This window comes from Zootoca vivipara, chromosome 15, assembly GCF_965207765.1.
Source record: "Zootoca vivipara chromosome 15, rZooViv2.hap1.1, whole genome shotgun sequence".
NCBI classification, from domain to species: domain Eukaryota; kingdom Metazoa; phylum Chordata; class Lepidosauria; order Squamata; family Lacertidae; genus Zootoca; species Zootoca vivipara.
Window position 1 is genome coordinate 972,560 of NC_142598.1, and position 23,804 is coordinate 996,363.

The 23,804-nt window shown below is 47.9% G+C and overlaps 1 protein-coding gene and 1 pseudogene across 1 annotated transcript in view; both read right to left on the reverse strand.

The window, feature by feature from the left end:
* Window positions 1-459: 459 nt before the first annotated feature.
* NDUFB11 (NADH:ubiquinone oxidoreductase subunit B11) overlaps window positions 460-23,804 on the reverse strand; it is a 33,738-nt gene continuing 10,393 nt past the window's right edge. The window contains exons 2-3 of the mRNA XM_035141172.3: window positions 13,009-13,139; window positions 460-641 (exon numbers count right to left, since the gene is read on the reverse strand). Coding sequence (XP_034997063.1) covers window positions 512-641; window positions 13,009-13,139 — 261 coding nt within the window. The 3' untranslated portion in view covers window positions 460-511. The remainder of the gene's footprint in view (window positions 642-13,008; window positions 13,140-23,804) is intronic.
* LOC148683329 (uncharacterized) lies at window positions 15,171-16,761 on the reverse strand (annotated as a pseudogene).

A 23,804-nucleotide genomic window follows, 5' to 3' on the forward strand; every position in this document is an offset into this window, starting at 1 on the left:
AATTCTACGATATCCAAAGCAGGGCCAAGGAAAGGCCTGGCAGAAACCGAAGCAGCCCTCAGGCCTCCCATTTCCCTTTGTGACAACAACAGCTATGAGTCCAAATGCTGATGTTTTCCCCTCCTTTCCAGCATTAGCCTGTTTCTCAACAGGCAACGCACAGGCTAACTCTTGACTGTGTGTAGCATCTGCCAGCATCCGGGGGCTCGTTGCCGTGTTTCCTCATAACAACATCTCGACAACACAGCAGCTGGGATGATGGCAGCAGGGGTATGTAGCAAATGCAATCGCCCTTGAAGCAGAACATCAGGGGAGTGGGATGGCTGGCCAGGCCAGGCCTGGCCTACTCTACTGTTCAGATTACACACCACTTTTAGGTGGCTGGATTTTCCCTTCCCAAGCCCGAGAGAGAGAGAGAGAGAGAGAGAGAGAGAGAGAAAAGCTGGCAGTAAAGACAAGTCATCTTGGAGGTTTATTCTCAGCTTAGCTAGACAGGCAGACATCATGGAACTTATTCCTCATCCTCTGGAGGCAGCACAATTTTGCTGGGGTCATAATAATTAGAGTCAAGCACAGGCAGCCCCTGTGCCTCCCGCTCTTTAATTTTCCGTTCAGCTTCCCGACGAGACCACTCTTCCATCCTAGGGGGAGAGACAAAAGAAAGACCAAAGAAGAGCAGGTTATTGCAAGGTGTCAACAGTGTCCTGGAAATACAGGAAAGGGCTATGGGGCGCTGGACTCCAACCTTCCCCAGCGTGGGGTCTTGGGACTCTCCTCTCCCCATAGACCGTGGCCAATGGTCAGGGATGGTGGCAGCTGCAGTCTGGCTACATCTGGAGAGCACTAGGCCAAGGGAGGCTGTTCTGCTGTAACAGGACATGGCTTCTGCTAAGGGCCAAATTGGGCCGGAGGGGGGCAGCAGCCAGGCTGCAAAAATGAGAAGAGGGAAGCTGCAGCCACTGGATGGACTGCAGGAAGGCAAAGTGCTGCAGAATTTGGATTTCTTTGGAAGGAGGAAAGGTGCAGGGGTAGAAACACAAGGACACGTAAGTCAGGGGGAGCAGTTTCCCTGGAAGAGACGGAGACGGCCAAGCAGGGTGCAGAAGCCCATTTCCTTGAGGCAGAGAAAGTACAGTGTTTGCATGACAATGAGGACCAGAAGCTTGCTTAAACTACATTTCCTTAGGAAGCCAGGTTCTGCATTAGACACTGAATTCCACTCCAAGTTCAGCATGTGTTGGAGCACAGAAAATTCATCACAGGCCAAGGCTGTTTTCAAATCAGAGATGGGATTCATATAGAATATTTAGGGGAGATAGATACTGCATGACACTTCCACAGAACTGCTCAAGCCCCACAGCACATTTCTCAGCATGCTTTCTGCTGCTCTAGCACACCTTGTGGCCCCTTCAGATACTGATGGACTGCCAATGCCTCCACCACTGGCTGTTGGCCATGTTAGCCAGGGCTGATGGGAGTTGTAGTCAACAACCTCTGGAGAGTCACTAAGTTCTCCAGTTCTGCTCTAGCAATGCATAAAGGCACAGCTGATCAAGGAGCACTCAGAGCTGTTTGACTGTTATATCCTGGATGTACCACATCGGCACAAGGAGTTAGGAGTGTGAACCCAATCAAAGCTGCAGCATTAATTACCGTATACTGTGCTGAGATCAAGTGCAAAGCAGCTTGCCTTAATTAGTGCTTCATTAAGGAGTCTCCAGCCTGCTGCTTAGCCCGGCTCTATTCAGTTTTGGGCTTCCTGTGAAAACATCAGAATTGCTCTCTCTCTGTGTGTGTGTGTGTGTGTGTGTGTGTGAGAGAGAGAGAGAGAGAGAGAGAGAGAGAGAGACTGGCATGGCTCTGCCCAACAAAGCACCTTTTGCCCCCTGCCCCAGCTGACCCAACACAGACCAGTCAACCCAGTTGATCAGGCATGGCCCTTGCTTGCATTCGCTCTGGGGCTTCTTGCCTGAGGCTTAGTCAGTGCTCTTAGCAAAGGACAAGTCCGATACACACAAGCAGCTGATTCCACAAACACAAACCAGACAGCTGCTTTGGTGGCTCAGAACGCAGTAACGGCGCCTGGCTTAGTTTGCAGCCACTCCTTGCTATTTCCATCTCCCCTTCCAACAGACAGCATGAAGTCAGGCAAATTTAACAGAGGGAGGAAGGCAGGATCCTTTGAACTCTCCCTGCTCTAGTCGCAAACAGGAGGGAGGCAATGGCGGCAGCATCACCCCCTCCTTCCTAGTGTAGTGGCAGGAGTGAAGCTACCATCTAAGCCACCATTTCTCAAACTTTTTGAACTCCGTCCTTCTTCCAAAACATCCTTCCACGCGAGCAGCAGCCCTCCCTTTGGCAAGCAGGCACACAAAATCCTCATGTGCAACTGCACATATGCAGCCCAGTGGATCAAAATGTGTGCATGCGGGTGCTCACTCCTACTCTGGTCTAGGGAAAAGAGGTGGGGGGAGGAGAGAAAGATGTGGCCCGAAACTCCCCTTGCCCCTCCCTTAGTTCACATGCAAAACCCCAGGCGACTACAAAGCCAAACCTCTGCTATGTCTTCCTGGTGCTGGATTTTCTTCCTCCCTGCGACTCTCATGTCCACCCCCACAGGGCCATCTACTCCATGGGTGAGGAATGTTCTTCAGTGCATGGCCCATGTTCCTTTGGGGGCAAACTTCTGAGAGCCACATGCCAGTGGCCAAACTCGGTAAAGCAACAAATATCAATGCTGCCTTTCAGGTACACAGCACCCCAGTTTCTACAGACGCTCACGCACCAAATATTTTCCAGCAAGGCAAAAGTATTTGCAGTGTGATTCAGGACCACTGAGGAGGGTGGCTGGGGGAAGCTTTGGTTCCTCCCTCTCCAGCAAATCTCAAACTCACCAGCCAGGCAGTTTTATGCACTGGAGTGGAATACATTCTCCAAACAGAGGCCAACACTTCTGCCAATTCTTTGGCCACAGAAATTGCCCCGTGAAGATCCCAAAATGGGAGAAGCAAGATTTCAAGGAAACAAGTGGAGCAGATACTCATGAGTGGCTGTGAACATTTTTATAAAATACATCAAAAGGACAGAAAGTATTCTGGTTCTGTGTAACTTCAGAAATATGGTTTTACGGTTGTCACTGACAAGTGAAGCAGCACAAAAAATTCTTGACTTTCAGAAGCTGCATTCAAGAGTGCTTTTTTTTTGACAAACATTTAGTAAGCAATAGTTCTTTTGCCTATAGCCATGAGGACTAGACACTTAGTCCCCCCTCCCCCGCCATAAAATAAGACCACAGAATATCAGGACTGAGAGCCCATTTTGCATTTCAGGCAGCCATGAGCCACATTCTTTGTTTGTCTCTCTCCTCTCACCCTCTGTTAATGGGTATGTCAATAGCTACAACTACATAAGAAAAGATTGATGTCAGAGTATCCATAGTGGGGGGGGGGGAGTAAGAATGGAAGGGTACTGTAAGGGTGACTCCCTACAGGGAGCCAGCCCCCCATCATCCTGACATCCACCTCTTCAAGTAAAGAAAGCACCAGTGGTTCTGAAGCAGCCAGAGGGGGAGGAAGAGACTCTGAGGTGGAGAGAAATCAGAGTGAGGAACAATGGGAAAGCTCGGGGGGGGGGGGGAGAGATGCAGACGGGGGCTCAGGGATGTTGGAGAGCCAGGGCACCGACCGCTCAGGAAGGAAGCTGAAAGGGCATCGCTCCTTCCAGCGCAAGAAGTAAGGAGAGCGCCAAGATGCAGGTCAAGGGGGAGGCGTTTTGGGGTGCCCCGACTACTTTGCTGGCATAGGAACAGATGTACACCATTGCCGGATTCTGATTCGGGATGAGAGGTCATGTTTTAAGCTGTCTCTGCACTGTAAATAATTAGCACAATAAATGTCTTTGAAGACAAACTGGACTCAAGCGGAGTTACTCTAGAGTAGCCAAGACGACCCTCTGACAGGTACACTCTTCACTCCTAGTGGAGGGCACTGGAGGGGAACTCAGAAGCAGGCTTCCTTGTGCCATTAGCAGTTCATTCAAGACTGATAAACCTGGGCCATCAATTAATTTGCTCTCTGTTCCCTTTTGCCCCACCCCTTACATGAGAGAACACCACCTGATCAGCCACCGGAAGGAGGCAGGAGAGGGTGGGGAGGTTGTTGCCCAGAAATGGCCACTCATGACCTGCAGCGAGGACAATAATGCAAAGCATCAGCCTAAAGTAAGTTTAATTATTATTTCCCACTCCGCAACCACAGAGGACCTGCTTGGTCAGCTCATTAAGCAGAATATTAACGGGCTGGAAACGGGCTTTCATCTGAAGCTCCCTGGCTGACAAACGGGACTGCAGCAACTCCACAGAGAAAGGGAAAGGGGACAGCCATCAGAGGAGCCAGGGAGCAGAGCTCTTTCTCTGTGTAGGAGGGGAAGGAGTCCAAAGTGGAGGCAAGGAGACGCTGTGTGCGTGGAAGAGAGAAATGCCTTTACAGAAAGAAGAGACTTCAGAAAAGGAGAAATAGAAATGGGAGCAGTAGCCTCACAAGATTGCTCTTGTGCTTTTATGTCAGCAGATAGGGTAAGAGAGAGTGGCGTACTTCTGCCTCGGTTATTGGCTTTTAGTCTTTGATTGTCTTCTCCAATTGCTAAGCAATTTTATTTGCTCATCACTCCAATAACATTGTTATTGAGTGGTTCATAAATATAAGATGATATAATAAAATGTAAATAAACTGTAAGCAGCCCTGGACTTTCAGAAGGGGAGGGAGGCAGGAGGGGAGAGAGAAAACCTCGGCCCTAAGGGTACTTTCAAACAGCAACAGACTTAAGATGGACCTTACCCACCCACTGACACCCAGCTGCCCAGTTGCTGCCAATGTTTGGGGCCTATGTGTGTACCACAGCTACCTTTTCAAAAATGTATTTAGTACACACGAGCAGTACTACCTCAAAATCAGGCCGACTGTGGGGAACACAAGAGCAAAAGGGGTGCAGCTGGTTGAGATGAGGTCCAGGAACAGTCCAATGGCTGGAACAATGCAGAACAACTTTGTGGAGTGGGGAGAAGCTGCACTTTCAAGTCCCAAACTCAGCCACAGACACAAGTGGAAAGAAGGGCATAAGCTGCTCAATGCATCTGTAATGCATTGGAAGAGTGGGCTGCTTTCAAAGGCAAAGCAGCATGTCTGTGATCTTTGTCCTAAGACTGCAATTATAACTAAGGCTATCCAAAAGAGCTGAGATGCTCATAACAATATGCATTCCTCTTTCTCCACTGCCCTCCTCTCCTCTCCTGTCTGGTCTTCTCCTCTGCCTAAATGCTGTCAGCTCAATTCCCCTATGTCCCCCTCCCCAACTCCAGCAAGCAGAGTTCGTTAGAGGCTCCCCAAAGACCTCCCTAATGAGACCCCATCCATTAGAGAAGAGTTATGCCTGGTGATTTGGTGCCTCCCCAGAACACCAAAAGGAGAAGGCAGGCTCCCACTACTGACAATCAAGACACCACAGACAGGGAGATGAAGCCAAGCCTTTTCCGAGGTGTGTGTGGAGGTGGGGGCAGCAGCAAGCCAGACTATTGGTCCATCTCTCCCAGCATTTTCACAGTCAACATAACTAGATGCTTTCAGAGAACCAGGGATGCAAAGCAATGACAGATTTTTGGCTGTCACCCTAAGGGGTTTAGGAATGCATCGCAAGAGACAATCTGCAAGCCTGTGGCTCAGAATTTTGGCTATGATAAATGGGCAAAAAGGTTTCAACTGTGCACTCAGTATTTTTCACAGAAGTCAGTGCCCAGAAGAAAGGATCTTATGTGGATTGACTGCCAATCACCGAACGAAGGTCCTAAAGGATTACTTTGTACCTTTTCCATTCTTGTTCCAAGAATTCTAGCCTTCAAGGTTTGTTTTTTAACACAAGTTTCTAGTCCCCATTTTTCCAAGATATGGAAACCAGTATTTTCTAAGAAGAGTCCATTACCACAGGGCATATGGAGTATGAATACATCACATTGCTTTACCCGTCCCCCACAAAAACCCACCTTCATTCGTCTTTCCCTTAAAACGATTGCATTGATTCAGAGTTAGTGCAGACTACCTAGTATGGGTAGTAGCCAACTCTGTTAGTACTGAATAGAAACTGTGTCTGACAAACAGGACTTTGATAGGACACAAATGCTGTTTGCTCAGAATTACACCAAATATACTCTGCCTGCTGCGTCTTGGTCTTTCTGTGGTTCCTGGGGTCTGATTTGCAGCAGCTGTGGGTGAAACACCATGAAGGCAGAGACAGGACTTGTGATGCCTGCAGTAATGGTGGGAGCCAGAAAGGGGCCTCTGTTCCCCACCCCCTTGTCCTTTGTCCTTCTGCGCCTCTCTCTCCCGTGCTGCTTCTCTCACCTGGATGAGCCATTCTGGCTATATGGACTCTGTTCTGAAACCATATGCTATCAGTGCTCCCAGCTACGTACGTGACACCACAGATTTTCTGAGGAAAATACAATCTTTGAACAATCTTCCTAACAATACTATACTAGCCACTATGGATGTGGAATCTCTATACACCAACATCCCACACAATGATGGTTTACAAGCCATAAGGAACACCATTTCAGATAAAACCACAGCGGACTTTGCTACCAAACTCTGCCACTTTGTCCTTACCCACAGCTGCTGCACCACTTCAAATTTGGTGATGACCTGTTCCTCCAGATCAGCGGCACAGCCATGGGCACCCGCATGGCCCCACAGTATGCCAACATCTTCATGGCAGATTTAGAACAACGTTTCCTAGACTACTACCCACTCAAACCTCTCTTGTACCTACGATACATTGCCGATATTTTTATTATCTGGACACATGGACAACAGACCCTGGAAACCTTCCACCAGACATTCAGTGACTTTCACCCCACCATCAACCTAACAATGAACCAATCTATGCAAGAAATACATTTTTGGATACTACAATAAAAATACAGGGTGGACGTATAGACACCACCTTATACAGAAAACCAACTGACCGACAAACATATCTACATGCTTCTAGCTACCATCCCAAACATACCAAACAATCCATCGTATACAGCCAGGTCCTACGTTACAACCGCATCTGTTCCAACTCTACAGACAGAGAATCTCACCTAAGAGATCTACAGCAAACCTTTTTAGAACTAAAATATCCACCTGATGAAGTTAAACAACAGATCAACAGAGCCAGACTGATACCTAGGGAGAACCTGCTGCAAGACAGACCCAAAAAAGAAAATAACAGAACACCACTAGTCATCACATACAGCTCCCAAGCGAAAACAGTACAACGCATCATCAGAGATCTACAGCCTCTCCTGGACAATGACAGCTCTCTTTCTCAAGCTCTGGGAGGAAGACCTTTCATTGCCTACAGACAGCCACCAGACTTAACATGGACACTGGTACCAGAGCCTGCAATAAACCCAGATGCCAACTTTGCCACAACATCCAACATACCATCTCAGGACTATTTAATTGCTCATCTTCTAACATTGTGTATGCCATCAAATGCCAACAGTGCCCTTCAGCTCTCTATATTGGACAAACAGGCCAAACCCTATGCCAAAGGATAAATGGACATAAATCTGACATCAGGAACCATAAGACAGAGAAACCAGTAGGAGAACACTTCAATCTCCCAGGACATTCTATACAAGATCTCAAAGCAGCTGTTTTATTACAGAGAAATTTCAGGAACAGACTGGAAAGAGAAGTTGCTGAATTGGAACTGATTACCAAGCTTAAAACCATGGAGCCAACTGGGATGAATAAAGACATCGGATTCTTATCTCATTATGCATGATCAAGCTTTCTTTAGCGCCTCAGCCCTTGCTTCCCCCCCCCCCAGGACTAATTGCAGTCATCAGCAGTCGTTAACAGCCATCTACAGGTTTACAACTCCCATCAGCCCATCACCCATTCCCACCCACCCCCACCACCCTCTGTATATATATAAGGGTCTGACACTTCTGTTTCAAGTGTATCTGACGAAGTGTGCATGCATACGAAAGCTCATACCAAAATAAAAACTTAGTTGGTCTTTAAGGTGCTACTGAAGGAATTTTTTTATCTTGATAAGCCAGTCACATATCTGGTAGAGGTGGGAAAGGCACTTGAGTAGTGGGGGCTGGCAGAGAAAAAAGCCCAGCAAAACAAGGAAAGAATGAAGCACACCCCCCCATATCTGCCACAGGAGCCCAGCAGCACCAGGAGGACCACCGCCTCCCCCAGTTCCACAGTTTCCAGTACCCAGAAAGCTCTGCAAGGGTACAAATTCTCTAAATGCTGAATTCTGGACCCGGTTCTAATTTCTGCAGTGCTGCAGTACAAACCATGGAATATGTTCCCTGACCACACCTCTACATGGCTCTCAGTGTACAGCTTTGCCCTTTCAACTCCCAGTTCACCTGTCTGTTTGCCCAACAGAAGCCCCCCACCCCCATTCCTCAGTAATACAGGACAACACAAGCCCCGAACAATGTTTAGGAGAACTGGGAGCGGATGGGAAGGAGACAAACAAAGAGCCGGTCTGTAGTCTTAGCTGTAAGAGGAATGTGTTGTCTCAGAAGATGAGAAGGAGGAAGCTGCGCATCAGGACTCCTAGGTTCCCATCTCAGCTCAAAAGCTGAGGGCAAAGGCTTGCTCATTAGCAATGCTCCTCTACAGAGTCTATTGCACAGTCAGAACGGATGGGAGCAGGAGCTGCGCAAGCCGCTTCTGATCAGAAGGTTCGATGTGCGTCAGCAGCAGAGAGAGCCAGGCTGTAACCTGCCCCTCCTTGCCAGCCAAAACAGCACAGCTCCCAGCTCTGGGCCGAGGCTCTATCTATATCCCATAAGCTAAATATACACGCGCACACCTAGCTCCAGCTAGTGCACCACCAAAATAACTTCTAGTGGCTCTTGAGCAGCGGTGAATTTCCACAACTCGCCCTCTAAATAGCCTGCCTTGTCTTCGCAAAGCCAAGACCAGGCTGGGGTTTGGAAGGCAGACTGGGAGGGCTGCTGGGGAGCAGGGATGGAGAAGAGGTGGGTGTGGGTGCTAATGCCGTTAAAGCCAGGGTGGGGGACCCGTGTCCATCGGAGGCTGTTGTGCTCAGCAGGGCCCAATGGCCGGAGATAAAGAGAGATGGAGTCTGGCAGCACTGGAGAACCACAGGCCTCCCCATCCCTGGCTTTAGAGGCACAGAGGGAGAAGAAAGCTTCTCGTGGATGTTGCACCACCCGCCAGCTGCCATTCAGGCACAGCCTGCTGCTCTAACCAGATTTCCAAGGTGCTTCCCTCCCCTTTTCTGCTGCACATATCCCCACAACCTCGCTTTGACTCACTCACAAGCAAGTATAATCCATTATTCACCCAGCATCCTGAGAAATGCAGCTTCCCTAGAAGAAAAACAAACGTATTTGTCTAGCCCTCATTATCACAGAGAAAACACCTGAAGTGTGCAGGAAATCCCTCGCAATGGATGGGGAAAAGCTTCAGCCGGGCGAGGGGGCATTTCTCTCGCTGCTCAGCTCACCCAAGCCAGACATCTACCTTCCTTAAAAAACAAAAACAAAACTGAGCGGAAAAACTCAATCAGAAAGCAGAATATATTATGAAAAACTGTGTGTAGACATATCATTTTAAAATTATCATTAGAAGGTCTGTGTCTTCTAGATGTAGGATTTATTTGTGGGTCTTTTGTTCTTGAGAAGCACTTAATATGGGTTGGGGCAGAGGCTAGAAGTGGCTACAGGACTGTGGGCTCTCTCTCCTCCAGCCTGATTCAGATGTTACATCTATACCAGTTAGCCACAGTTAAACAGGAGCCCTCTAGTCAAGGTGGTATACCTGCTTCCTCTGTCCCACTCATTTTACCCTCAGAAGAAGCTAGTCTAGGCTGAAAGACAGCGACTGGCCACCCAGGGAGGCTGAATCGTAGTCTAGCACACTTGCCACTACAACGCTTCACTGGCTCCTGGTGGTGGATCATATTGATGCTAATGGAACACTTCACTTTAGTTGAAAAGTAGGCCGGAGGGGTTTGCACCCAAGAGGGGAGAGCGAGCCCTGCTCCTGCCGCCTACGCCATTCTTTTAACCATGGTTGTGAGAGCAAGAACATCCCATCTGCACCAGCCTACCTGCCAACATAGGAGGAAAGGGCAGAAGCGAGGGCAGGCCAGCTTACACACACACACACACACACACACACACACACACACACACACACTGTTGCAAGCGAGCCACGTCCCTTGGACTCCTTCAGCTGGGGGCTGCAGTCCCTTCTGAGTAACCTTGCAAGAGCAATGGTGACAGGCAAAGTAAGCTGAGCAAAGAATGGACACTTCATTGTTGCATGGTAGATGCTCAAGGACACATTGCAGCCAGGCAAAAACACCTGGGATTTTGGCAGAAATCCAGGGTCCCAGTAAAGGGTGTGGCCTGGGGAGCAGAGGTATAGCCAGTTCAGATAGTGAGACCCAGAGGGACACAACTTGCCCCCAGGAATGAGTTTCCCCACTCCTTCCTCTTTCTTCTTCCTTTTCCTCTTCTCCTTCTTTCTATACCACTTTATATTAGCAATATTTTATGATATTTCCTAGTTCTCCTAAGAGCCCTTTGCAAGCCACAAAACTCTTCTGTATCATTCAGAGGCATTAGCTGGCCTAAACTCTCAGGATAGGACATGATATAAATAACCTAAAAAGCCAAGAGCACTCATTAACCACTGGCTCAGGTTGCCCCTCCTAAGGTCACTTGGTCCAGATTATTCTCGCACACATACAAATGCAGCAAGGACAATGTTGCTACCGGGGGGGGGGGGGGGAGCTCCATTCAGAATATGCAGCCAATTATCAGGGATATTCCATCCTCCAACCACCACCCTAACTCCATCCCAACCAGATCCTCTGAACCCGCAACAATTTTTCACCTTCCTAGTTATTGAGGAAAATGGCTTCCAGTCCAGAAACTAGACTTAGGTCCAGGAGGCTATTTTAGTTGGCATGGGAAGGGAAGTGTCTAGTTCCCAATACACCTGCCTTCTCCTAGAAGGCCCTTTTTCCTCTACTATCCAGGCTCCTAAGAGGGGGGAGGGAAATAAGTTGGCCAGCTTCCCACCCTAAAATAATCCAACATGCTGGAAGACTACAGCATCCCTCTCAGTAGCCTTTCCCCCTTTTGTTTCCTCTTGCAACATGTTATTTCCTTGTAAAGCTGAAGGAAGGACCTCCACTCTCAGTAAAAGTGGCCTTCCTATTACAGCTGTTTCTCGGGCACTCTAGCTTTGCAGGGAGAAGCCCCACTGTGGCTCCCACAGAGTCATGGCCAAGGTGACAGAAGCCCAAGAGGAGCTGCATCCGCCTTGGAATGGTTGTGGTGGAAAGCCTGGCATGCAGAGGAGGGCAAGAGGAATTTCGCTCGTGCCAATCTGGGAAGCAGAAGGCCTATCCTGACTTTGGGGTGCCTAAGTGTTGGGCAATAACATTTAATCAGTCAGATTTAGCGGCAAAGCATTCTGTGTTCTCCCCCGACCCCCAAGAATAACACCGAGGTGTTCTGTCTGGTTAAGCCTGCACAAGCTTGTTGAGGATCCTGTACAAGGAAGGGAGTTAGGTCCAGAAGCTTCACAAATTCCTTCCCAGCTTCGCAGCCCTCCCAGCTAACACTTGCTGCCTCCTTCTTCATACTCAAGACCGAGGGAGATTGCTGCCAGAGGCAATTCTGCAAGACAACATTTTAGGGGGAGAGACTCTCCGGAAGCCACTTTGGAGAGGGATCATTCTCCTGACTACATTTGAACATATTTCATATGGGCATAAAGTTCGTCTGGATACTGATTTGGACTTCTGGAGGGCTTATATTAATTTATATGTTTAATTTAAGATTTGTGTACTGACAGTCATAGTATCAGCAATGTGAACTGATGGTGGTCTACTGTTATTATTAGCATTATTTGTGTAATATTATTATTCCCGTCTGTAAAGGCAGCCCTGTTAAGGGAAGTTTTTAAGATGTGACATTTTAATGTATTTTAAATTTTTGTTGGAAGCTGCCCAGAGTGGCTGGAGAAACCCAGCCAGATGGGCGGGGCACAAATAAATTGTTGTTGTTGTTGTTGTTGTTGTTGTTGTTGTTGTTGTTGTTGTTGTTGTCATTTGTCTTCTTTTATCTTTTTCCTTTCCTTGTCCTTGAAAATAAAATAACAACAGCAACAACAAAAGGGAAATGTTTGGTCAAAATTGAGACCGGAAATTGGAAGGAGTCTGAAAACAGGGACAGAAGCACTTCATGGGGAAGCAGGATGAGAGGAAGGGGTTGGGAGATCCAGGATGTGCTTCAGGAAATGAATGGACTTAGGAGGAAGCTACAGGTCAGAAGCAGAGAAGTTGGGTGCCCTGCCCTGCCCCAAAACATCTGGACTGAAGAATCTCTGCAGGAATGGCCCAAGACATTTTGGTGCCTGAGACAAACCTCAAAATGTACCACCCCCACCCCCACCCCCCACCCCCCAGAAGGGGGGATAAAGTAGATCTACATCAGAAACAAGGAGGCAAGTGAAGCTCTACATCAGAAAAAGGGCGGGGAATCAAATGAACCTCACTCAATGGCGGAAGTGAGAAACAAAGGCTGTTGCAGGGCGGGGAGATGCTCTGAATCATGCAAAGTGGGAGCAGAGCCCAGAGGACTTTGGAGGGCAGCCACCATGCTTTCCCCCCTAGGGGTGGGATGAGACCAGCAGTGCCTCCTATTCTCAGAGAGACTGTGCGGTGGAAGGCTGCTGAGGCGGCAGGAGATCCGGCCTCCAGGGAGCACGCAGCAGCTGGCTCTGCCACTGTGGCAGCAGCCTTAGCAATGCCTCCCTTGGGTGCCAGATCTGCTGCCCTGGGGTGGTTGCCTCATCTTGCCTATGAGTGGGCTGCCCTGAGTCTCTGTGTGAGGGATGAAAAGCCTGCAAGTCTCAGCACAGCTTGGAACAAGGTTTCCCAAATGGACCTTACCCGTAGTCCGGCAGATAGCACACGAAGGTGGAGCCCAAGACAATGGTAATGGATATGCCAAAAAAGAAGGCTGCACGCATGTTCCAGACGTCAATGACGGGATCTGAGTCAAAGCCATGGTAATCTGGGTTCTGGAAGGGAAAGATGCAAACAGTCAGCCAGCAAGCATGGAAAAAACAGGCCCTTGTTCTGAGCAAGCCAAGAAGCAGCTCCTATGCTCAGCCAGTAATAACACAGTAATAACCAGTAATAACACACAGGCCAGTAATTTCTCCTTTTTTGCTGCCCCATAAAAAGTCCTTTGGGCAGCTTACAATAAACAAAAACTACAATTATTACTATTAATACTTGTGTTTTACACAGACAGCTCTCAGAGTGACTTACATAATAAAAACAGAAATAACAAAAAACATTAAAACCAAATATAAACAGCAATAAAGAAAACCTCAAGCAATAAGCATAACAACAACAACAACAACAACAACAACAACAACAGTTCTTATTTGTCTTTGGCACCAGGAGTAATCATCTCCTGCCAAAGCCATGCAGCTTCTATCCTTAGGGAAAGGCTTTTTTGCACTGCATGCCATTTCTGCTATATTCAATCCCAACTGCCCGTCTGCCTCCATCCCCACCACAGGTGATACAGTCACTTCCCTGCCCAAAACATCAACTTAAGAAGATGAAATTGCTGAGAGGCCAAAACTGGAAACCTTCAGGCACACAGAAGGGCAAAAGTTTAAGGAGAAAAACATGGGAGTGTATGAACCAGTGGATGTCAAGTCTGATACTGCAAAGGGCGCATAGGAAGGTATGTACTTCAAGGATAATCATAATCCTAATCATTTTATTATTTACTAGCTGGCCCTGCCACGCATTGCTGTGGGTCTCCAGTTCTGTTCCCTGCAAACCTGAGCTATCCTGTCCCCGTCCTGCCCTCACCTGCAACGCAGGCGAGTCCCCAGCTCCGTTCCCTGAAAACCTGAGCTGAGGTGTTTTGGGACAGGATGGCGTGGCCCTTTGTGGAGGAATGGCCGTTATAGCATATTGGTGGCTGAGACGCAGATTCGGCCTTCTATTTCTCAGGATGCTGCCCTTGGATGCCGCCTTCTATTTCTCTGACCCGCCCTTGGAGACGCAGCTTCTTGGTTCTATTTCCCAGCATGCACTTTTGGCTGAGTGGTGTTTTATGGAACACGGTGTTTTGGGGGTTTAACCTGGCGTTGTTGTGATGTCTGTCTACGCAAACGGTATGTGTAGAATCACTTATTCGCATGTGACATTGTGTCCAAATTTGAACGCAATTGGTCAAGCGGTTTTGGCGAAAAGTCAAGACAAGCAAACATGGTCAGTTTACATTTTTATATATACAGATACCCCACCCATCTTGCTGGGCTTTCCCAGCCACTCTGGCTGGTTTCCAAAAAATTAAAACACAATACAACATTAAACATTAAAAACTTCCTTGAATAGGGCTGCCTTCAGATGTCTTCTAAAAATTGTGTAGTTATTTCCTTGACATCTAATGGGAGGGTGTTCCACAGGATTCCCTGTAACTTTGCTTCTCGCAGTGAGGGAATCACCAGAAGACCCTCAGAGGAGGACCTCAGTGTACCGGCTGAGAGATGGGGGTGGAGATGCTCTTTCAGATATACAGGGCCAACACTGTTCAGGGATTTAAAAGTCAGCACCAACACTCTGAATTGTGCTCGGAAACAGAATGGGAGTCAATGTAGGTCTTTCAGAACTGGTGTTATATGGTCTTGGCAGCCACTTCCAGTCACCAGTCTAGCTGCTGCATTTTGGATTAATTGTAGTTTCCGGGTCACCTTTAAAGGTAGCCCCACATAGAGCGCATTGCAATAGTCCAAGCGGGAGATAACTAGAGCATGTACCACTCTGGCAAGACAGTCCACGGGTCTTAGCCTGCCTACCAGATGGAGCTGATAAACAGCTGCCCTGGACACAGAATTAATCTGTACTTCATATAGATGTAAAAAAGCATGGGGAGAGGATGAAACCCTGAGGCACCCCACTAGTGAGAGCCCAGGGGTCTGAACACCCTAACCGCTCAAATCACCTTGCCCAATAATGGAAGATTTGAGACTGGGTGATAGTTGGCCATATTGGTTGGGCCCAAATATGGTTTTTTAAGAAGCTTCTTTAAGCAGGTCTGGGAAGACTCCTTCACAGAGGGAGGCTTTCAGCACCCTGGAGAGCCCATCGCCCAGACCATCCCGGCTTGTTTTTATGAGCCAGAATGGGCAAGGATCAAGGAGACAGGTGGTTGGTTTCACTCATCTAAGCAGCTTGTCCATATCCTCAGAGGTAACAGATCAGCATTGATCCCATGTGACTTGACTAGACAGGACTCTAGCACTCTCCCACCCTGGCCTTGGTCCCATGGTGGAGTCTACCTCTTTCTGAATTTGAGCGACTTTATCTGCAAAAAACTTGGAGGTCTTGCGGTCCTCACCAGGCCCTGATGGTGAAGGTGGTTCCGTTAAGATTGTGAACCACCTGAAAGAGTCTCCTGCTGCTTTCTGCAGATGCAATAGAGGCGGTGAAGAAGGTCCTCTTTGCCGCCGCAATCACCACTTGGTAGGCTTAACGTTGAACTCTAACCAATTCAGAATGACTTTTCCGCCACTGGCGCTCTAGCTGCCTCAGTGATTGTTTCATCGCCCTCATCTCTGGGGAAAACCACTGGGCTGTCCGAGCTCCATGCAATCAGAGAGGGCGCTTGGGAGACAGACAGTCGATAGCCCTAGTTAACTCTGCATTCCAGCGGGCCACAAGGGAATCAGGTAAAAGGCCATCAACAGGAAATAAAACATCCCCTACCACTCTCTGGAAACCATTTGGATTCATTAAGTGGTGGGGGTGGACCATCTGAATTGGTCCCACCTCCCTGCAGAGGGGAAGGGTCTCAGAGAAATCCAGTTGCACCAGGAAGTAATCTGACCATTTTGTTTTGCTTTGACTTAAGTGTCAGATCACCCACGTCTATAGAGGTGAACACCAGGTCTAAGGCATGTCTGTGACTATGAGTTGGGCCAAACTTATTCAGGGACAGCCACCTGGAGGCCATGCTTTCCATGAAGTCCTGAGCTGTTCCTTGTGAGGTCGCGTCGGCATGGATATTAAAATTCCCTAGGACAACCAAACTAGGTGTCTCCAGGAGAACATCCACCACGACCGAAAGCAGCTCAGACAGAGAATCCTTGGTGCAGTGGGGAGTTTGGTACACCAAAAAGAATCCTGTACTGCCCCCATTACCCAACTTCCAGAACATTCACTCAGAAAACTGGGTCTTCCCGTTAGGATGCCTGGTGCAAGCTAATGACTGCACCCCCTCCCCCACTGCATCCCCACCCACGTGACCTGGGTTGCTGTGCATAAGAGAAACCTGGTGGACAAGCAGCAGCAAGAACAGGACCATACGCCTCGTCCAACCAAGTCTCTGTTACACATGCCAGGTCAAATCCTCCATCCACGATCATGGATGGCAGTGGTCTTATGAATCATTGACCTAGTATTGCACAGCAGTACCTTATGGTCATGTGGGTCTCCTTTGTTGATTCCAGCATCCTTCTGGTGAAGACCAGACCTGGAGGCAAGGATAGTCTTCAAACAATGACTAAACCTGCCTCCTCGGTAATGATGTGGTCTGGTCTTAGCATAACTCCTCCTCCTGTCTGTGATCACAGAGATCAGGTGTCCCAGTGCATCCCCTCCATGGAAAGCTATGATGTTTAGTGATGATTACACACCGAGAATTTCAGCCTTATGGGTTATATTCAATCCTGCTGTTCCACTAGCACAGCAGACTTCTGCTTGCACAATGGAACTTTCCCCTCTTCTCCCTTGCAGCCCCCCGTGCACCTTTAATATATGCTCAAGAGGGGTGGGGGATCCTCTGGAGAAGATTTTGAGGACATGTGGGGAGAGCAGAGCAGAGGAAGGCTTTTTCTGTGACTGGAACTTCATGCATGCAATGTTGCATACAACCCCAAAGATATTAATGATTTACAGTGCGGTGCTATTTATGTCTACTCAGAAGCAAGCCTCTCTGAGTTCAGTGGGGCTTACTCCCAGGTAAATATAGCACTCTACATATAGGAGTGTAGCTTTAGTTTTGTACAAGCAGAAGGACAGCAGAAGCCGGATACTTGCTTCTAGTATCTCCAAATTAAATCAAAGTTCTTCAAAAGAAGACAAGCAGCAATTTGCAAGAAAGCAAAGCCCCCACTTGCTCCTTCCATGGAGATGACAGCAACATAGGTGCAGAAATGCATATTTGATGCAAGTGTTGTAATATTCCTAGAGTTTAAACAAGAATTAGCATCCCCTAATCATGTAGATTTACTTGCGTAAAAATCTTTATACCCCTTATTCATTCCAAAAGGGGAAATTATTTCACAGACTCTTTTTTCCAGTGTTCTCTAAAATTTCAAATGTTTCATTGGAGAAATGAATGCAACTTTGGGTTGGAGTCAACCCACAAGTCCCATGGAAGGACTTCCTTTAGTGCAACAGAGCTTTCTCCCCCTCTTCTCCCCCTGTGCCCTTCCCAAATTGGCTCTAGGCAGGTTGGGAGAGCTCCCCAGAACAGGGTGCATTAAAAAAAAATATTTATTGCTCACAATTATATCTTACAGTGTGCATTAATGATTAATGATAAATTAACATGTGCCATTAAGGTAAGATGGGGAATATACAGGAGAAATGATTTTGATGAGAAATGGAAGGTGTTTGTAGAATTTGTACTGTTAAAACAGAAAAGGGGTCAAACCATCGCAAGAGGTGTTGAAATTTTGGGAGGTTGGATAGTCACAATGGAATGGTCTTGGTGATGGACTGTATATTTTTATTCTTATTTATTTATTTATGATTATCACTCTGTCAAAAGAAAGAAATAAAACATCATAACTTTTTTTATTTTAAAAGTGTGCAGGTCAGGGAAAGGGGGCTGTTCTGCTGGCAAGCTGCTATAGAGTATGCTCAATTCCTTCCTCTGTGTGTTCAGCAGAAGTCCTGGTCCCACTCTACATTAATTGCTATACAGCAGCCTTTCGCCTCCTGGTACCCTCCAGATGCCTTGGACTACAGCTGAGCTGGTTGCGGATGATGGGAGTTATAATCCAAAACACCTGGAAAGCAATGGATTGGGAAAGGCTCTTTGATAGCCATTTTTGCTGAGCCTGGAATAACTAAAAAGAGTCTGCAATGGTGTCAAAACCCTGAGCTATGCAAATGGAAAGGGGAGACAATTACCCTGACTTTTGTAAAATATACTAATGGAAACGAATGGAGTGTGTGTTAAGGGGAGTTAAGCATGATATTCAATAGCCTGGACTAAGCTTGAGCGTTTGTGCCTATGAGATGGATTCTTTTGCAGAGTGAGAGTCCTTGTTCTCTAGCTGCTTATTATGTGGCTGCCTCTGAACTTTCAGGCAGCAGCGCTCCCTCCTCACTCCCCCAGACATGAATGCATGGCTTGTGTCCCGCCAGCCCCTCAAGCTACAAAGGGGTCAGAATCTGCCTGGCATTATTAATTCAAGCAGAGGTGCAGAACTCTTTTGGACACATGCATGCCCTCCAGCGGCTTCTTCTGTAGTGAAACAAGGGGAGGCCAAGCTCCTCAGAGAGGAGAGGCAGACCCAACACTCAAGCCAGACACACAACACACCAAGCTGCACAAGGATCAGCACCGCAAGTCTGGAAGCCAACAGTGCAACGTAGGGAGAACATGCAGAGAGGGTCCTGCTTTCCCTAAAGCTTTTGGGCCCCAGTGTGTGGAAGCCCACTGCAAGGACCTGCGAAAGGAAAGTGTGCTCTTTCGAAAATAACTCTGCTAGACAAAAACAGTTCCAACCTGGGCATTATGGGGAAGTGGGAGGAGGAGGAGGAGGAGGAGGAGGAGGAGGAGGATCAACATTTTATGGCCTTTTAAAAAAAAATTGGGGGGGGTGTTATTGGTTTGTTTTGGATTTTATTATGTATTTTGTGTTCTCATCTTGAATTTTTATGTCCTGAACCACCCTGTGATATTCAGATGAAGGGTGGCATACAAACTTAATTAATTAATTTTCCCTACCTTTCTCCCTGGGGGGACTCAAGGCAGCTTACAGATAAAATAAGAACTGTAATAATTAAAAAGCAATAAAAGCCATACAAATAATTACAATAAAAGCAGCACAGCACCAACCCCTTATTAAAAATAGTCAGTTCCCAGAAATGCTTTTTCTGGGGGTTCTCAAGGGTATGCAGTACCAGCATCTTCCCTTCCCCCCACCCCATTTAAGAAGTGTGGCACTTACTGTAACACACACACACACACACACACACACACACACACACACACACACACACACACAGGTTCCCAGGCATCTCCCAACTGCCCTGCAGCCTAGCATAGACTCACAGGAACAGGGAACATCCTGGTTCAGAGAGACACCTGTTCCCCTAGCAGATTTACTTGCACTTCCAGCCTACTATGGCAGTGTGTGCTTTCCTTGTCATGTCAACCAACTATCTGTGTGATGAAATTTGGGGTTTATCTCCCCAACCATACACACACCCCAAAATTGAGGGAGGGAGAGAAGGAAATTTCAGAGAGCTAACAAAAACAGGAGAGATGAGATCTCATTAGGCCGTTGCTTGGATACTCCTTTTTGCCCAGTTCCAGGCACTGGGGCTGTGAAGGATGAAGTGCTTGGGTGAGAGCAGTCTTCCAAAGGAGCAAATTCTCCTGCAGCAGCCCACATGCATGCATGCAGACAGGCACATTTGTTTTGATTGCCTCCTTGGAACCATACAGAAGCGACATGTCTGCAGGCATGCTGACCTGGTGATGTACAGAACCCTCAAGACCTCCAGTAGGGCTGGTGGTGAGAAGATGTCAAGTTGGTCAAAGGACCAGTTTGGGCACCTTGAGCTTCCCTGCTCCATGCCACCCAGCTCTCCTCTTTCTTTCTCCTTTCCCACCTCCCTGCGCAGCGGGGGGCTTCTTTTTCTTTCGCCCACTTACTGGTTCAGGCTGAGTCACAGCAGGCTTCCGAGAACAGGCGCCCCTCCTCTCTTGCACATCTAGGGAGCTATATTTGCAACCAATTCTCTCTTCCTCCCTCCTTGCTTCAGCAGCAGAGCTGGGACAATTCTCTCTCTCTCTCTCTGGTTTGTTTTTATTGGCATGGGATGTATATGAAGAGGGAAAGGTCTGTGAGAGCAACTTTCTTGCCTGGTCCGGATCAGCAGCATTTCCAAATACTACTGTTTAGCATTGCCCGTTCCTGCTCAGGAGGCACAGTGATGCATTCATGAGTCCTGCCACCTTTCTCTCTGCTTTGCAATACAGCAGAGGAGAGACAAAGGACCCCCACTCCATGAGCCCTGCTGGCTGGAGCTGACATGCAGGGGGGTGGGGGCTGCCTGGGACCACAGACTCCCCATCCCTGAACTATACCATATACCCAACCATATAGCAGAAGCTATATTAAGGTCTTGGAAGAAACCAAGATTTTGGAGCCATATTCTTAGGGAGGAAGAAGACAACAGCAGCACCGTGGTCGGGTCCAGGCATTAATCCCAGGGGCACTGCAGGAGGTGGGACTTCCAACACTACAATTCTATGACGTTATGAAGCATGGAACCAAAGTGTGGGGGCGGGGGTGCCTGTGTGGGTGTGCAGCTTCAAAGGGCTTCCCTCCCAGTCAGGCTGGTGCAGAAGCTCTTCGCACATCCATTCCCCGGCCTGCTCCCTTTCTGTCCTCTCCGTCTTGCTAGGACCAGCAGCAGTGAGAGCCACCTTGCTCTGGAGCTCCCCTTAGGCAAGGCAGCAGTTTCAGGTCACTATGATTTATTAAACAGCATGAGCAGCTTTGCTGCTGCTTAAATATTTAAAGAGTCTTTGTACTGAGAGAAAAAGCATGGTGCTCACACAGAGAGAGAGACAAATAGCAGGTGCTGCAGAAAGCATGGTTCATCCTTCCTGAAGACTGGAGTCCTGAAGTAGATGGGAAAGGTTGTTGGTAGCAGCTGCTGCTCTCTGGGCTCCCAGAGCTGTCTCCCTCCCTTCTTTTAAGGGTGGGGCAATTGGGGCTCAATTGCACATGGCTCCTCTAGGGAGACTCTGCTCCATCTAGACATGGACCTTGCAGAAGCCAGGGGTCCCATGTATCTCCCAAGGCCATTCCTCCACAATGACCTGTGGCCAAGTAAGCAGAATGCAGCCCTCACTGGCTACGCAGGCCAGCCCATCAGAGTCCAGTCCACCCACACACTTGTACTGCCTGCCTAGCATAGTGGTGCAGGCCTGCCTTAGGTTATCTGAGAATGCCCTCTTGACTATTTCAGCCCGAAATCATTTTCTCAGCATAGCCTACCTCACTGGGTTGTTGCAAGGAGAAAATGAGACAACCACAGGCATACTGCCTTGGCCCTTTTGATGGAAGGGCAGAATGAATGCACACGTGAGACATGAAATAAATGTAAGCAAGATCCAGGCAGGTGTTTGGCCCAGGCTCAGGCTCCTTTAAAATGTGTGTCAGATTTCAAGGGATATTCTATTTGCATTTTTAAAAGCTATAATCGCCAGGATCTAGATAAGAGTGGATTTGAAATCCTGCCAAAGATAGTCACAAATGTCCTACCATTCCGTAATAATAGGGAGGCAGCACAATTCAACTGAGATTGCACCCCTAATTTCTATGGTCCAATACTTCTTTTTTTCCTCCATCACTGCAGAAATTGTACAGGCAGCGTGGAACACAAGAAGTCAAAAAGGGACAAAACACACAAAAAACACACACCTGCACATGATCCTGAATGAGGAAGGGTTTGTCAGTGACTCAAACGTCCCTCTGGCAACGAGTGGTGCCTACTTAAAGGGAAATCACCCAACACCTGTAGGATGTCCACATATAAGCATTAACAAGCAGACGTAAGTGAGGAAATGTGAGCGGTTGTATTTTAAATTATTTTATCTTTCGTATCAAGGGCTCCCCCCTCCCCCTGTGCTGTACAGGATCACCTTTACTGCAGACTCTGCTTCCAGAGACACAACCACCCTGTGCAAACTCCTTAGCCAATAGGCTTCATGCTCCACACTAACGTGGCAGCACGACAGTGAAGTTTCTTTGTGGGTGGTGCAAACAAGGAGCTGCGTGCAGAGCCTGACCTGCTCCCCCCTCCCAAGCCCATATTGTGTCAGGCATCAACTTGGCAAGCTAGGAAGCGGGGGTGTCAGCCCTGACAAGCTGTCAGTGGGGGCTGATTATTCCATTATTGGCAAGTCTCCTGTGACACCTGACCCCACCCCCTTGCTCAAAGCAGGTGTGTGCCGCCAACCCAGCGCGGAAGATGTTAATGCAATAGCAATGGGTAGATGGGGCTTGGAGCTGCCTGTCCCCCACAGTCCTTCTTTTGGGGCATCAGAAATGAAGTTATTCTTGGAACCATCCCAAAGGATATGCTAAGAGACCACCTGATTTCTTAGCACATACCCTATTCAAAGGAGAGCAGGGGCATTTTAAGACGTGAGCTAGGAGAACAGAAGCCACTTCGGGGGGGGGGGAGAGGCCTGAGCCACAGAGTTGTCTGGAACATGACATACTTAAAAGCATTCCTTGAACTCTGCTCATTCCTCTTTGGAGAATGCATGAGAGTGGCCCCTACAGACTTCTTTTCACGTTGTAATAGCTTGCCTTCCTCAATACTTTCATGGATTAAACACCACTCTCTATTTCTGGCGTTCGATGTCACCGCCAAGGGCACTCAGAGGCCAAAGCATTCACATTTTTATTCCATAAATATGCACCCTGGTACCGCAAGAAACTAACCTTCCAATGTGCTGTTTCCTTAAGAATGAAACCACAAGTTATCAAACCTCATGGTTGCAAAGGGATGTTTGGATTTCTAATGCTTAGTGGATAGGATTTCAGCACTGTTTCCCGGGAATGGATGCATTTGACCAAATCCAACCAGCTCCTACACTTTGATTTAGAATCAGAGTTGGAAGAGACCACAAAGGCCATCCAGTCCAACCCCTCTGCCAAGCAGGAAACACCATCAAAGCATTCTTGACCTATGGCTGTCAAGCCTCGGCTTATAGACCTCCAAAGAAGGAGACTCCACCACACTCCATGGTAGCAAATTCCACTGCCGAACAGCTCTTACTGTCAGGAAGTTCTTCCTAATGTTTAGGTGGAATCTTCTTTCTTGTAGTTTGAATCCATTGCCACCCCATGCTCTTTCTCAATCCTCAGTTGTTTCTGTGGTGCTTGTACAGGACTACTGCACAACTGATGGTTCTTTGGGGTCAGATCTTATGCCCTGAGACCTGTGGGTATAGGGATATATACAAATTTTAATAATAATAAGAATGGGAGGTATACAAATTTTAACAGCAACAATAAATTGTGTGCCTCCACTCATCCGTCTTTGACATCCCAAATCCGTCACCCTGCGGTGGTTACCACCCTGTGGCAGGATAGACAGATGGACAAAATAGGAGGATGTAGCAAAGAGGAAAGCAGTAGACAGGCAACAAGGGTTAAGGGAAAGCAACATAGCCACCCCTTAAAAGAGGAGCTTAGCACAATGTCTGACTGCCATCCTGTGTCCCCATCATCCTATGCGTGCCAGGGAGCCATGGCCAATCAGAGAATGCAGAACCCTCTGTCCCATTCAGGGAAGTAAGAGACGTTATCCAGTACAAGAAGTCCTTTCAGTCAGGCAGGAGCACTCAAAATGGGGGAAGAGCACTTTGGGGGTGAAATGTAGTCTAAGAAGAG